Source organism: Mycteria americana, chromosome 16 (genome assembly GCF_035582795.1).
Source record: "Mycteria americana isolate JAX WOST 10 ecotype Jacksonville Zoo and Gardens chromosome 16, USCA_MyAme_1.0, whole genome shotgun sequence".
NCBI lineage: Eukaryota > Metazoa > Chordata > Aves > Ciconiiformes > Ciconiidae > Mycteria > Mycteria americana.
This window is the reverse complement of record NC_134380.1, coordinates 11,027,177-11,043,546: the sequence shown is the minus strand read 5'-3', so window position 1 is coordinate 11,043,546 and position 16,370 is coordinate 11,027,177. Positions and strand designations below refer to the sequence as shown.

Genomic DNA, 16,370 nt, shown 5'->3' with positions numbered 1-16,370 from the left:
TTAATTACCATCCCTGGAGAGGAGACCTGAAAAACTGATTTGTGTGTCACGGTAGCCAATTTGTTATCCAAGAGAGCTTCCGTATCAGTGGAGGATCATCATAGTTTAATAACCATCCATTATCAACACAACATTATTGCAAACTGGAATTTCAATTAGAAAAAGAAGTAAAAACCAAATAAAATTAAAGAGATAAGCAAGCAGGCAGATCAACACTGATATAAAAACGCTGGATAAAGAGATTCTTTGTCAGCATCAATTGGAACAATTTGTAAAATGGCCATGAGCAAGTTTCCCCCTTAAAGCAGCTTTAAAAGCTCAAGGTATTACAACTATCTGTTCATATAATCCAGGTATTTATACAGTCCAAATATCCAAAATCTGCAAGTGACTGCTTGCACATTTGTTTCAAACACCTGCATAGTGCTTTCGCAAATTGGAGTTGACTGCTATTGAAAAGCTTTCTGGAGATCCACTCTGCCCACTTTACAAAACTACAATTCCTGAAAAATATATTCATCCAAGTCTGGAAGAGCTAGAAATTGATCTTGTATTACTCTACAAAGACAAGGAGCTCCAAGGAGCAATACCATGCACCCAGACTAACATTTTCACTAATCTCCACCTTCAGTTTGGAGAAAGCAGTTGGGCAGCTCCTGGGTTGTCTCAAGGTCAAGACTTCCTTCTCTCTCAGAAGTAAAGCAAGCAAGCAATTTGCATTTAGAATGCTAACAGGCACCAAAACAGCATGAGAAACACCAAGGAGGACACAAAAAGGTTAACATTCTCTCCTATCATTTATGTTTTTACTGAAGAGAACTTAGCCATCAATGCAAAACCTTGAGTGTAATAGGCAAGATTTTTAAATGCTGTCGTATCCCTCTGGACTGACAATAGTGTAGGAAGAATAAGGATTATTTGGTAACTGATTAAAATAACAATGTGAAAATACATTACTACTTTTTTAAAAATAAAACAAAGCTGAAGTTTCATCAGAAACTGCTCTCATCCCTAACTTCAGCTGCCCTCTCTCCCAAACACAACTGAGCTTTCAACCTGTGAGAATAAGCAGAAAATGAGAAAGACAAAAAAAGAAAAAAACCCAAAACTTCTTTATTAAAATAAAAGTGATCTTAATAAAATTAAATTGTTATGAAGATATTAATCCTAATCAAATAGGTTAAAGATTTGGTGGTACAGAAGAAAGGGTTAAAAAAGACAAAACAACACAACAGAAAAAATACAGCGGCATATAGCTACAGAGAGAAGGACCTTCATTATGACCTTAGAATTGTCATGGACTAATACCACAGAAAATACAACCAAGGGAATGAAGTCTTATTATAACAATAGCCTTAAATTAAAACAAAATTTAAATTCATCTACTATGTCTGGGTCCAAAATATTTGATTAACTGCTCAGGAACAACACATAGATCAAGCCCCACATATTAAATTTGTACATGCAAACATCAAAGAAGATTAACACAGATTCACATTGACCTTAGCTAGCAATTTTTCATCTCTCCTTATAAAAATATATTTCCTGCCTCACTGTATTTACCTCTTGCGCTACACCAGCCCAGAAATATAGAAGATGTGTTCAAATCATAAGAAAAGACGATAGCTTGAAAATAGATTTGATTTTACAGAAGTGTTTACAAATGTGGTTTAGAGTCTAAAGAAAATTTTTAATACAGATTAAAATCCTCCTAGCTGTAAACATGGAAAGCGTTGCGGAGATATCTTCTACATTTTTGCTGAGATCCAATAAATACTAGTTGTGAAGCTGTCGAGCTGTCCAAGAAAGAACTCCTCCTTACTCCATCCCCACAGTAGATTCTCCTTCAGATACTTTAGTTTTGATATATCAAAGTCAGGACAAATCTCAGCATCATAGCAAAAGCACTGTATTCACAAACGCATTCTAAAGCCAAGGCCACACAAGAACATAGGCCAAAGTACTGCAGAAGCTTCCACAAAGGTAGATTCTTTCCTCAGCAAAGCAAATTTGCAAAGACTTGCTATTCTTTCCATGAGTAAGAGCCACCAAGCTGGTCTAAAGATTCTAATTATTAAAAGGGAAGGAAAGAGGTTAACACACTGAAAAGCCTCTAACACTTCCAAAAGGATGCAAACTCTGGGAAAAAAAAAAAAAAAAAAAAAAAAAGTTGAGTTGTGTTAATGGCTTGCAAACTCTGTATTCCTTAAAAAAAAAAAATATAGAAAGCCAAACTCTTCTTTCCTTTATACAAGCATAAATACAAAATAATGTTATCAAGTTATCAAGAAACAGCCTAAATTTCTACCAGAGTAAGACACTTGGTTTTGGCCAGCAGGTATTATTATTTTGCTTGATTTATCAGTAACTATATTAAATACAGTAAGATTATTATTGCTTAAAAATGAGGCATTTTTAACATTTTCTTCTCAAGATGACATGCATTCATAATTAAACTTTCCAAGCTTTACCAATTCATTTCTAAAAGACCAATTCCTACATAAAGTTTTGTTGACTAAACTCAGAGATGCAGACTACGTTACTAAGGAGTTTTCATTTCAAGTCAATAAGTAAGTAATGTACTCTGTTTATTTTACCCCAAGATTCCAACTATTGAGACGTGCTTCAAGGTCACTGTCATCCAAAGAAATGGTTTTTTTATGACGATGGTCCTGGAACATAAAAAAGTCAAACAAAATATCAGAAGAGCTGCCAGATACATAGTCTAAAAAAAAAAAAAAAAAAGTTTCTCATTGACTTGGCCATGCCTACACTGCACTTCCTAATAGTGTCATGATACCTCTGACAGCTTTAATCTAAACAGCTCAGTTACAGGAAGATACTGTGCTAAGAAAGGAATTCAGAGCATAAATTAGTCTGCCTCCTCACTTTAATGTTTTTCTTTATTTTACTTATTTCCAAAGCAACGGCCTCCTTTACCAAGGGTGAGTTTACTAAACAAAAATCAAAATAATCCATTCTTCAGGCAACAGACATTCTAGAAATGATCCATCTCCACGGTACCTTTTGTGGGGCTAATCCAGAATTCAGAGATCACCTGATCAGCCTCCAAAAAAAAAAAAAAAAATTAAAGGAAACCCCAGCAAGGCAGGGATATAGGGGGCAGAGCTGCAAAAGCAGAGGACAGAGTAGCTGCTGCCCAGCTCAAGGCCAGGGTCCTCTCTGCAGAAACAATTTCCAACATTCAGTAAGGACTGTAGTTATTGTTGCTCAAGGCTATGTCTTTGAGAAGAAAGTTTTTTCTGGTAGGATAACAGTAACTACTGATTGTATTTAATGTATCAAATAGGGGAGCTGGTACAGAAAATTTTCCTTAACTGAGGTATAACACTATGTAGAAAACCAGAACATTGAAGCGTGAATTACTTTGTCTCATTAAGTTTTGTTAGCAAGAGGTTTGTGTATTGGCATGTAAGCACCTCTTTTTAAAATCTGCTCATTCATTATGAACATACAGTGAATGGAGCTTTGACTTCAGTTAATCAACACTTAGTTGAGGCACTTCTTAATGTTTCTTAAAAGACTCCCTGTTCCTCTACCTGGGCCTGAATTATGCCAGAACATCTGTGCGTCACTGACAACAGAACAAGATACTATTTGTTCCAGCCAGCCAAACGTTCATCAAACTGTTTGGCAAAGCAAGAGAGGATTATTTCACTTAAAGGCCCTTTTAAAGCTGTAATCACAGTAGAATCCAGTATACAGAGCTGAAGAACAATGAAGTGCAGTGATTTGTCAAACACTGCCCTGGAAGCCTGTGGCAGAGCCAGGAACAAAAACAACAACAAAAACCACCAACCCCAAAACAAAACAACAACAACAAAAAAACTTTAAAGCCCCAAATCCAGGTTTCAACTGAAAGAAATCCGAAATCCTTTTCTTTACAATAACTGTTCCATAAGAAATATTTCTTTAAGTCAAGTAAAACAAACAGGAAACCAATAAGGAGAAATTTAGTAAATCCAACATCTGTTTTTATTTTTTAATTATGGCATTTTTTAAAATTACATTTGTATATATACAATCAACACACACATTACAAGTACATTCATACCAACCAGAGCCTAGAGCAGAGACATTCAATTTTTGCCCACAGCCCATTTGTAGCCTGCTATGATAAAGCGTCCCCTTGCTAGTCGTCTATTCCAAATGTATAGCAGAACACAAATTTCCTCAGAAAGATAAACCTCAGAAGCAAGCTTCCAGGTTATCCCACTTGCACTTCATGTCTCCATAAGTTCTTGATTGCACCCAGTAAAGGGTAAGAACAGTCTATATGAATTGCTCAGGTGTCAACAGCCCACTTCCAACTGTAATCTTTCTAAACCGTTCCTCTGACACAATCAAAAAGTAAGTGTGGGCAGACCTACAACATACGTACAGCAACTTCAGTGTTTCATGGAGGAACAAGAACTATTATAGATGCAGTGGCTACAGTGAAGGACCCACAGGAGACAGACCTCTCCAGTAATAAAGACTGGATGCTACAAGGCTACAGGACACATTCACGAAGGAAAACAGCATACTTGTTGATAACATATTTTTGTCAGGATTAATTTTCAGTTTAAATGCTTGCAATTATACATATAATATCATTAAATATTTTGGACTAAAAGGGTTTTACATGAAGTCTGTTTAGTGTCCTTCCATCAGCCATAATGCTAGTTGTGGAAAGTTTGATAAAACAAACTGTCCAAAATTCACTCTTTCAGAGGGCAACCATCATTAAACAGAACCAAAGACATCTATGCAGCTTTCTTTAATCTACTACTGCAAAATACCAGATGATGTCAATACAGTCAGTTTACCAAGCCTAGGGAAAACAATGCAGTAGACATTAAACACTACACTAAACAGAGGTCAACCATTAGGATGAATTGAGAGCATCCTACAAGAAATTCTTTTCCCCTTCACTTGCAGAGGGCAGATTTTGATGAGCTTTAGTCTTTCCTATCACTCCTTCCCAAATGTCTGCACTCATATGCAGGGATCATGACTCATGCAATTAGAAATAACAGCTTTACGGGGATATACAAAAACAATTCATTGAAACTAGAGCAAGTTTTACGACAAAAAGGAGAAGCATCTTACAGACAGTGGTGTGGTTAGGTTATCTTCATCTGTCCGGTGAGGAGGACTCATAGAATGTGATCTTAATGCTGGCTTCTCATTGTACTTGAATCTTTCCCTGTTATTAACAAAAAGAGTAAGCAGAAAGAGAATAATTCATTTTCAACAACTTGTGGCACACAAAGGATGTTAATCTTAAAACAAAATCTTTTAAAATACACAAGAGAAAATAATTGTCAAGATGTAAAGATCAAAAATAGTAGAATAAAAAAAGAAATTTTTCTTAATAAAGGCATGTTAAAGGCAAACAAAAGTCTTAAGCATTCCATTAAAAAAAAACAATGGCCAAAAAAACTCACACCAGCAAAACCACCAGAAATACCATGTACATCACCATACATTAAAAGGTGTTTTTTGCATTTCTCAGTTACTATGTGACCCAATATCTCCCAACAGATTTTAGAATAAATCCAAGTTAACCGAGAAGGCTGATCTAAGAGAATGTTTTTGAAACAAAATTGCTAAACATATGAGACAGCACAGGATAAAGTCTAGCAACTCAGAGAAGAAAAAGGAATGAAGGTGATGGTTGGCTGCGCCATAGGGGAGAAGACTTTGGGAAGACCAAAAAAATACGAGGTTAGAGCAAGGTATATCTTCCTATAACATACAAACCAGAAGACAAGGGCAAGAACTATACATACAGCTCAAGAGAAAACCAATGACTCGAAAGGCCAGGGAGGAGAGTAACATGTCAAAGAAACAAGTCATAAAGACTGTATTAGTTGCATTTCATTTCATCTCTATTTTATGGACTAAAGTGGTATATATTGGGGGATGGTAAAGAAAGGCCCACAAGACAGGATACAAGTATAGCATGAACAAGTACTCTGTCCAGCAGAGGAAAAAAAGCAGACAGGGAATTTTTTTGAAAAGCTTTTGTCATAAATAAAACATTTGAACAAAAGGAAATTAAGAATAGCAGATAGGTCTGTTGACCAGGTGCATCAGTGAAGGTTATCTTCACCTTTGTCAACTATACAACAGTCAAAGAAAAGAACAGCCTGGAACAAAATAAAATAAAAATTATAAGAATTTATTAGATAGGTTGATATAGCAAAAGATCCAAAACAGTAGCGAAACACCCTTCAGTATATAGTCCAATGTCAAATCCACATGTATTAAAGTAATTAAAAACTCCTGTTAGTCCACTCACCTTCCTATGACTAGCTATATAGTTTTAAAATCAAGTCAGACCATTAAAATACCTTTCATTCTTTCCATCCGGCAACAAATTAGACAGTAAGTTATGCCAAAAAGACACTGAGACGAATTAAGTGTTTATGAACAGAAAGACAACTGTTGGATGTACAATGTAAACTAGTCACTTCTAGGAAGACAAACACAGACAAACTTTTCATGAAGCACACCGCCCCAGCTTTCATCAAAACAGCAGGGAACAGTGAAATATAACAACTGGGAGCATACCTTCCCTTCCAGCACCAATAAATACCAACAACATACATGGATGCAAAATAACAATTACAAAGTAGTAAATAGTTTAGATAAGCAAAGTCTTAGAGGTCAGAAAGATCAAAAGAAATATAATAGTACAATGACTGTCTCTAGCATTCCAAACCATGCATTTCTTACCAAGATTTCATTTGACTCAAAATTATCTTTCATTAAAAGGAGACAAATCTTTGCCTGTCAGTAAATCTGCACTTTTATCAGACTTCTTTTCTGAACAATATTCAGGTTACCCAACAATTCATTGAAGTTCCAATTGTTTAAAATGAGAGAAAACAGAATTCATGCCTCTATTATTAAGAGATTAAGGAATATCAATAAATATTCAAACGAACCCAAGTTACCTGTAATATTTTTAAATGGACAAAATGGGAAAAAAAGTCTAGATATATTCTTCATTCTATATTTGCTATTTTGAAGAGGAACTGAAAAGGAAGTTGCTTTACTTGATTCTATAAACGGAATTTGAAAAGACCGTTAAGGATGGACCGCAATTTTGCTCATATCAAGCATATACTACCCTTTCACGCCCTTTTCCAGCCTTCTGCTAATACGAGTCAGGCTCCAGAAGTCACAAGATTATTTCTTTTTCCTCCCACGGCAGGTGAGTGGAGAATGGTCAGAGTCTTGACACCAGCCCTGTGACCTCCTGCTTCAGCCAAAACAGTGAGCTAGCATGGGAGAAGGAAGTAATTTGCTGCTGATAAAGGAGATTAGTAAATAATTTCCTACTAGGAACAAAGTAAGGGAAACTCACTGGTTCTTCCTGGTACAGCACAGCTACACACTAACCTTTAACAACGTTTTTCAGGCATAATCTATAAACATAGGGTAGAATTTTCCTATGGGGTCAGAAGGACCAGGTTTCTGGTCAAACCGAATTACACATTCATAAAACCAATTCTCTCATGTTTCAAAATACAGATGCACCTTTCTAGCACCAGCTGGCTTGGTCTTATTCATAGACACCCTAGTTTGCAAGTCAGGTTTGTCTACCTACTTTTTATTTAGCCAGATAAACAACTTCTTATAGAAAAGCCCAAACCTTCATACATAGAGGTATGTGTATTGCAAGATGAAAATAACTATGAAAAGAACATCTCCGTTTGTTTGGTTCCTTTAAAGGAGGGACTCTTGAGATAAATAAACATCAAAAAACTACTCAAACATTTCTCACTGACATTATCTATTTTGCCCTGAGAAAATGTTGTAGTCTATCTGTAAGAACTGAGTCATGGTTGGAATGCAAAATTTTCATCCAACTATGCATATTCCATGCCTATGGATACAGTTTTCCTAATACACAACCCGCGTAGAGGGACAAGTATAATGTATTATACAATATCACCATCTGCTGGCTCTCTCTACAAACTACAGATTCCAGAAATACTTAATACTTTACATCTTTACTTGCACTGATAGCTCATTCAAAACTGTAAATACAAGGAAAGACAGGATCTATATATTCAGTATAGCTAACATCTTAATATAGACACATGTAAATAAGTATTAAATAAGCTATTTCTACAAAACATAACAGCTGAACATTTACCTTCAGTATTTCTTCCTGCAGAACTCACGCATTTAACATAAGTTTCGCATTGCTATGAAGATTAATTTATGTAGTCTACAGAGCTATCAAAATTTCTAATTGCCAACACATAAATTCAGATTTCCTTAGACAGAGCTCCATTCTTGGTATGAGTATCCATTAGCAGAGCCATGCCTCCACAGCTAAGTTTCACTTCCAGATTTCTTTAAACCAGGAACTTACTCCATCACACTTGCTTCTCCTGGCATGAAATAATATGCAATACAGGTCTCCAGGGAACTCGCCAGAGCCTTGGGAACCATCTGTCGATCACTAATACAGGTATTGCTACAGTCCCACAGGACAAAAAAGAAAAAGTAAATGAAATAAAGCTTCACTACCCCACCCATGTCTCAGGGAACTTTGTGAGACCAAGCTGACCCTTAGGTTCAGATACTGAATGAGAAAAGGGGTCAGAGTTCCAATATTCTACTATAATCCAGATAGTGAAGAGAAAAAAATATGGCAAAGAGTACAAGGGAGGGAGTAGGCAGAACTGTGCCTCAGGTTTCCTCAAACAGGGACAAGCTAGATGCAGAGGGAGGAGTATGCTGCCTCATCCCACACAGATAATGCCCCAGCTGATGGTGCAAGTAAGGAATTCAGAGGAATTAGGTGTATTGTTATGCCGCAAATATGACTTTGTAGCGATATCAATATGCTAGATCAGGCCTAATAGTGGAGAGTTGTGCGGATACTGCTTTATTGCTTCTAATACCCAGAGTGATACTTTATCATGATGGTGCTACTCCAAGCGACCGAGACAATCTGATCAGATCTGTGCCAAGTATCTTGACGTGGCATAACGTCATCTAACATAGATTCAGCTGAGGTCTCAAAAAGCATTTCTAAAGCATAATACATTCCTTGTTTTCATAAGGTCAAACCTATTTTTTTTAACTGAGAGTATTTGGTCAGGCTGGATCAATGGGCCAAGGTCAATTGTATGAGGTTTAACAAGGCCAAGTGCAAGGTCCTGCACTTGGGTCACAACAGCCCCATACAACGCTACAGACTTGGGGAAGAGGGGCTGGAAAGCTACTCGGTGGAAAAGGACCTAGGGGTATTGGTCGACATCCAGATGAATATGAGCCAGCAGTGAGCCCAGGAGGCCAATATCATCCTGCCTGGTAACAGAAATAGCGTGGCCAGCTCGACTAGGGAAGTTATCATGCCCCTGTACTTAGCACTGGTGAGGCCACACCCCGAATACTGTGTTCAGTTTTGGGCCCCTCACTACAAGAAGGACATTGAGGTGCTGGAGCATGTCCAGAGAAAGGCAACAAAGCTGGTGAAGGGTCTGGAGCAGAAGTCTTATAAGGAGCGGCTGAGGGACCTGGGGTTGTTTAGTCTGGAGAAAAGGAGGCTGAGGGGAGACCTTATCGCTCTCTACAACTACCTAAAAGGAGGTTATAGCGAGGTGGGGGTCGGTCTCTTCTCCCAAGTAACTAGCGATAGGACGAGAGGAAATGGCCTCAAGTTGCATCAGGAGAGGCTTAGATCGGATATTAGGAAAAATTTCTTTACTGAAAGGGTGGTCAAGTATTGGAACAGGCTGCCCAGAGAGGTGGTGGAGTCACCGTTCCTGGGGGAGTTCAAAAAACATGTAGATGTGGCACTTCAGGACATGGTTCAGTAAGCATGGAGGTGTTGGGCTGACGGTTGGACTAGATCATCTTAGAGGTCTTTTCCAACCTTAATGGTTCTATGATTCTATTTGGACAGCTCTACCCGACGGTTCTCTGTATCACCAAGCCTAAAGCAGTAATACAGTAACACTGCTGGCAATCTCTCCATTCTCCAGCTGTTTCTTAAACCACAAGTCTGCTATCAAAACCACAGGTTCATATCAGAGCATTTGAGTGTAAGCGACTGGAAGACCCCTTAGTATTAACATTGTAGGACTCAGAAAGAGGAGATGCATCAGTCCTAAGAGCAACTTTTTAAATGACTGTTAGAATTACACATAGTTAATGGATACATGAGGAAAAGTTTCAAGATGCTCATTATCAACATGATGTAACTTGCAAGAGAACTTATCTATCATCTATCCCAATCACGGCTGAAAAATTAAAAAATGCAAGACTCAGCACTGTGATATATAGCATGAACATCAGTGTGTCTAAAAAAATGAACAGCTCATGAGAACCACTTATGAAAAATATAAGTGAACACATTAAAAAAGCATTAGACTTCTGAAACAAAACCTGAGAGCATATTTATAATGCAATGAAACCAAACAAGAAGTTTCATATAGAAGCAGAGCAAACACTTACTTCCTCTTGTACAGACCTTACTGAGTTTTGAATAATATGCACGCCCTATCTCTACGAGTGCTTTTTTCACCAAGGATTTCAGAGAGTTTAAACATTAACTAAAGTTCAAAATGAGCAAACAAGAGGCAATTCCATCCATGACTGAAATGCAGCCACATTAAAAAAAGGAACATAGATCTTGATAATCAGTGCAAAGTTGCACTGCATAAGAAAAACTAAAAAGAAAGTAAATATTTAAGAACAGAATGTAGATTAAAATAAAATTTACCTAAGATACCCCAAAAATAGGGCACAGAAAAAGCCTATGATTTTCAACAGTGTCCAACTGACCAGCTTGGCACACCTTCAATACTGCAGGGACATTTTTCTAAGCCAACAGGAAAACAAGCCTTAATAACCTGATACATTTCATCCCTTTACCTACTCTGTAAACAGCTCGATACCCAACTGATTGGAACTAAGGATACAGCGTAAGCTTACTGGCTCCTGCAAACCCTCAAAAAGAGGCTGGCCAAAAGATTGCCATAACGAGATGCCACTACAGACACTCAGGATTCAGTATTGCTTATTGCAGCTGTACAGCAGAAATTTTTGCGTTCCCCTAATGACAAACATACAGGATCTAGGCATAGGGGGTGCTAGTCACCAACAAAGCATGTATTTGTAGTAGACAGCATGATATAAATCAAAACATTTTAAAATCAAACTTGGAGAGAGATTGTTCAGACAAGGATGAAGTCATCGCAAACAATCCTCCCCACACAGGAGAACAAAACAACACGGCAGAGTATCCCACAGGCAGCAGCTCTGATTTTTAGCCTCATAAGTTTTAACAAGTATAGCTGGTCCAGCCTGACCTTCTGTAATCCAAGATTCGTGAAGCTTATGGGAAATAAAGAAATCTTTCTATTTCATAAAGAAGCCATGATGAAACGCAAGACAAATAGGTAAGTGTTTAATAAGAACTATCATGCTTGCAAAAAGATGGATCAAATCCCTCTTTCTTTGTACGCATCTAACTTTTCTTCCTTTGTCACAGAACAGCAAAACTTGCTTATCTGCAGGGAGCCACTATTCTGTTTCCTCTAAAAAACCTGCGAGCAACAATGATAGAACATCCTTTAAATGTACCACCTGTATGCTTGTTTATATTTCTAGTCTCTACAGAAAAAAGCCATTAAAAACTATTTGATATAAAAGCTCCTTTCAGCATTATGATCTTAGACTACAACTTTTTAATATTATACATTTACTCTCCCCACATTTTTGTCACTTGCTTACTGTACGTTCCTTTTATTGTGAACTGTGTAGAAATAGTGAAGATTAATCCACCTCAGCTTCATTAGTTAATACCACTTTCCAGTCTCCATACATCAGCTTGCAGAAAACAGGACTGTACAAGAACTCCAAGGGGACAGCAACTGTTTTGATCTATTTTAAGAAAAATCTGGCCTGAGAGTCTTCTGCATCTATACAGTCTTTTACCACATCACTTCTTCCTTACTGCCTGTCCACATTTGTCTGTGCTTCCCTCTCCCAGTTAAGTAATTTTGTATGAATTTTGTCTCTTGCCTTGTGACCACTGTGCTTTGCCACCATAATATCTGAGGTCTGAAAAACATAACCAGAGTACCAGCTTATTTGACAGATACTTAGAATGTCAGAACAACAGCTATTACCTACTTTTGAAGTCTACAGAGAGTATTAACATGAAGAGAGGTAATGGTGCAAAAAAGTGGACCGTGATTACTTCTATGTTAGCAAACAGGCTCTTTGTGCAAGTCGTGAGTACCTCACGGTAACCACCAGTCCAAATCACTATAAAGCCCTCTCTTCCGTTGCTGCTAAATTTCTCAAACTATTAGTCTGGTCTATTGATTTTCCATGCTAAGTGTCTGTAACTTAAAGGGGAAGGAGAACAAGAGGAAGGGAAAGAAGATAGAGCTATGGGACATGGAAGAAGACTTAACAGAAGCCAGAGAAGAAGACATAATGGAGGAATGTAATAACAGAAAAGTATAAAAGTTATCACTAAGTTAGAAGCTATCACCACAGTTTCTGTATATAAAGTACAAACACTATATTCAAGATGAGTCCATGAGAAAGTATAATAAATTCACACATACAAGTTCAAACATACAGGGTTTATCAAATCAAACATCTATTAAATATGAATCAAATACTGAATAAAGCAAATATAGAAATCTTACCCATATGTAAGCGGTGTTGCTAAAGATGACTCCTCTTTAGAAGATATCTTCCATGATTCCTCATGCTTAGATTCACTGTTTCCTAGTTCTCCCATTACCCAGTCAGGTAAGCAGTCTGGGCTACTACTCCGAACTCTTGTTGAATTTGGTTCGTCAAAATAAATTGACTATAATTAAAATAGATGCAAAATCAACACTAGAATATATTTACACAAATATATTCTTTACACTGTTAATGTCATTTCTTGCAGGAATAGCTGCAGTATAAAAATTCTTTTTCCAATGAGGTCAATGAGCTGTGCAAATATTACCTTCCCAACCCACGGAAATTAGCACAACAGGCAATGGCGTAAACGTTTTCCAATACTTTACTTCTTTCAGTATGGGTAATTTTAACATAAATTAGGACCGTTATCTCACTAAAGCTGATGCCAATGATTGACACAGTATATTCAGGTCTTCAGAAAACAAACTGCAAGCTTAACAGTATCTACATGAAATACTGTTATCTTTTCTTTCATAGAGTTTAAATAACTGGAGTGTGTAGCAAAAGCCAGAATGACAGACTAGTATAGTCACCTCATTGAAGCACATTTTTCCTTTTAAAAGAACTATCTGCTGATTAAGACAAAATATAGCCTCAACGGTCTTTTACTACATCCTTTCAAAGAATTAGACAAAAATTATCTTTCTGTTCCTTCAGTATACCTATTTTTATAAGCCTTCTTAGAACCTGAATTTTGAAGAAAACACAGGTCTCATAAAAGGTTTTGCACATTGAAAGATTTTTTCCAACACCAGTTACAAGATACGCAACATAAACAACAGTATTTACCACATGCAATTCCACTCAATTCATTCAGAATTGGTTTTCAAATTTATGCCAAATCAAAGACTTAAAAGTATTTTCAGAATATATTTAAGCAAGTTTGTCTTATAAAGAAGTTACACCCACCATGTATGAAGGTAAAGTTTTCAGTATTCCTGGTTCTGGTTTGTGTGTAAAAGGACCTTCCAGCACACCTCGCTTTAGCATGTGGAGCAAAAGTTTTGCATATAGGTTCCGATTCTTCCTTCCCACTATTCCTGTGCCTGCTCCTGAGGGTTCGCATAATTTTTTAATCCACAGTGCACATCTTTGTCGTTCTAAAAATATAAATCATAATCACTATACATAATCACTATACATTTTCAGAGCAAATCAAACACATAGAAATAACAGAAGCCATTCCTGGTCACCAATTTTGTAGATGTTTCCCTTCTATCCAAAAGTTTAAAGCAAAACAAACGAAAAACCCAAATGACTGAACCAAGTGAAAAAATGGTTAAATACCGAGATTAGACATAAGTCTTTGATAATAGTTCAAATTGATGTCATCCAAAACTATTTTCTATAACTTCATGTTCACGAGAAGTTTACATGACTTCTAGAAATAGCATGTTTGGAATCAATCTCTAATAAGTATAGAACACTTAAGCCACCAGGAATTCTGAACTCACTGCAAGAGCTGCCTTTAACTACAACCTACAGCTTGCATAAGCATCAATATTTTAAATAGACAATAAATCTTCATTCGTTTTAAAAACCTCTATTTACACAAGCTTTGCTACCAGATGATTAAACTATTCATTTGATTAAACATTTACAAAGCAAGGCCTTAATCTATAGGGTTCGTGCCTTTAATAATAACCAGGTTGTTCTAATCATCAGATTTATAAAATGTTATTTATTAATTGATGTTTATATTGTTACACATTCCTAAGCCAAATTTTAAAAACCTTATCTCCAAAAAAAATTTGCAATTTTTTAAGTGCAATCTCAAAAACAACGCCTTTTAGAAGCTTTTAGTTTCTACTGAATTAACTTTTTAAAAATAGAGAAGGTAATGCATTTATGCAAAAGCACATTTACATCACCAAGTAAGACACATAAGCTCAAACAATAGCAACAGGTACCTAAAAAATTTAACTTTTGAAGTGGTAGAAAACCCCCCTCAAAACAGCGCCTTGTAACATCAGACATTAAGCGTCTGGTTAAAGAAACCAATACAAGTACACATAATAATTACCAGTAACCTAGAATTTTGTTATTAGCATTTCTCTAGATGCACATTTTACCATATTTACCTGACCTATGCTGTAGTTTTAGAACATGAGGCTTCATATCCACAACGCAGTGATCAAATTCTGCATCTAGTTTCTCCCATATTTCCTCTTCACCATTCATTTTGAAAGAACACAAAGTAACCTGCAAAATTATTCACACTGAAGCAGAAAAGATCAAATACCACTAAACACTAGTCTCTGTTCATCTTAGTCTATGCAAACACATGCTTTGGAACAATACAGAAAATAAAACAAAATATATTATTGTGTTCAAATAAACACAAAAATAAGAGTGATTCTTTGCAAACAACAGATATTCAATGTAATCTACAAGAATGTGCTTGTTTAGATTTGAAAATAAACAGTCAGCCACACAAAAAGGTATTTAATTACACACAATGTGTATAAAACACCTACATGAATGTCATAGCCATATTCATAAGTTTTTCTTCCTTAGAATTAAGGGGGTTTTTTTAAAGAGGGAAAAAAGGAGGAAAAACGGCAAATAGACCTATGAGTTAAAAGTAACAGAACCAACAAATGTCAGAATTGTTTTTTAACGAAGGCATATTGAAAAGACAGCCAAACAAGAGCTCTTTATCCAAGGTCATCTGCCACTGACTTCCCAGCTGGAGTATGCATCTTTCTTGTACATTTGAGCTTGCAATTAGCACGTTTCTTTGCCAACTTAAGCTGAACACAACAGACAGCCTGCTGAAGCCGTTGGGGCCCTTCCCTGCAGACAAACCCCGACAGACCCCCAACGCCGGTCCCACGCCGCGGCCCGGCCGTCCCAGCCCCCGCCCCACCCGCAGCATCTCTCCCCGAGCAGCGGGGCCCTCACCGCCCGGCTCCGAGCTTCAGCCGCCTTCCCTGCAGGGCGACAACGAGTGCTTTCATACTTCCCTTCCTTCAGGTGCTTTAGCAAGCCGCTTGCTAGGAGCCCCGCGTCTGCTCGGAGCCGATTTGCAGCGATTTACCGCAGCGATTTACCACAGCGAAAGACCCCGACCTCGTTCCCGCCTGCTGCCGTGATGAAGTTCGCGGGATTTGATGCCACAAACCGCCCCCAGGCCCCGCACCCCGGCGGGGCACCCCCCGGCGAGCTTCACCCGGCACCCCAGCCCCTCTCCCGCAGGGGAGGCCGCCCCGCTCCCCTCACTGCCCCCGGGACACGCCGCCCCCTTTACCTCGCTCTCCGCAGCTCCCAGGCCCGGCTCCGAGGGGGGGGGCCGAGCCAGGCCGGCGGGTCCCGGCCCCCCTCAGCGGGGGAAAGGCCGCCCCGCGCAGAGCCGGCCCGGCCGAGCGGCCAACGGTTCAAACCGACCCCACCCCCGCTCCCGGCGGCCCCCGCCGGCTGCCGGTCCCGCGCGTTTCCGTTTCCGCGGGCCGCCCGCGGGTTGCCGGGCGACGCGGCCGGGGACAGCCAGGCCCGGCCCGGCCCTGGTGGCGGCCTCGGGGCGGGAAGCCTGAGGCGGGGGGGGGGGGACGGACACACGCAGTGGCGCCGCTCGTGAGGAGAGCCCTGAGGGGTGTGGGGCGAGCGGTTGAGTCTGGGGAGTTGCT

General features: G+C 38.6%; 1 protein-coding gene across 5 annotated transcripts in view; it reads right to left on the bottom strand.

The window, feature by feature from the left end:
* Positions 1-16,250, bottom strand: part of CEP112 (centrosomal protein 112) — a 175,446-nt gene extending 159,196 nt beyond the window's left edge. Inside the window, exons 1-7 of one of the 5 annotated variants that reach the window (XM_075519264.1) lie at positions 15,995-16,250; positions 14,826-14,963; positions 13,654-13,844; positions 12,699-12,865; positions 12,061-12,099; positions 5,113-5,209; positions 2,598-2,672 (exon numbers count right to left, since the gene is read on the bottom strand). In XM_075519264.1, coding sequence (XP_075375379.1) covers positions 2,598-2,672; positions 5,113-5,209; positions 12,061-12,099; positions 12,699-12,865; positions 13,654-13,844; positions 14,826-14,925 — 669 coding nt within the window. In that variant the 5' untranslated portion in view covers positions 14,926-14,963; positions 15,995-16,250. Of the gene's footprint in view, positions 1-2,597; positions 2,673-5,112; positions 5,210-12,060; positions 12,100-12,698; positions 12,866-13,653; positions 13,845-14,825; positions 14,964-15,994 lie in introns of those variants that run through there. The other 4 variants (XM_075519266.1, XM_075519263.1, XM_075519267.1 and 1 more) reach the window with 4 other exon arrangements.
* Between the last annotated feature and the right edge of the window lie 120 nt (positions 16,251-16,370).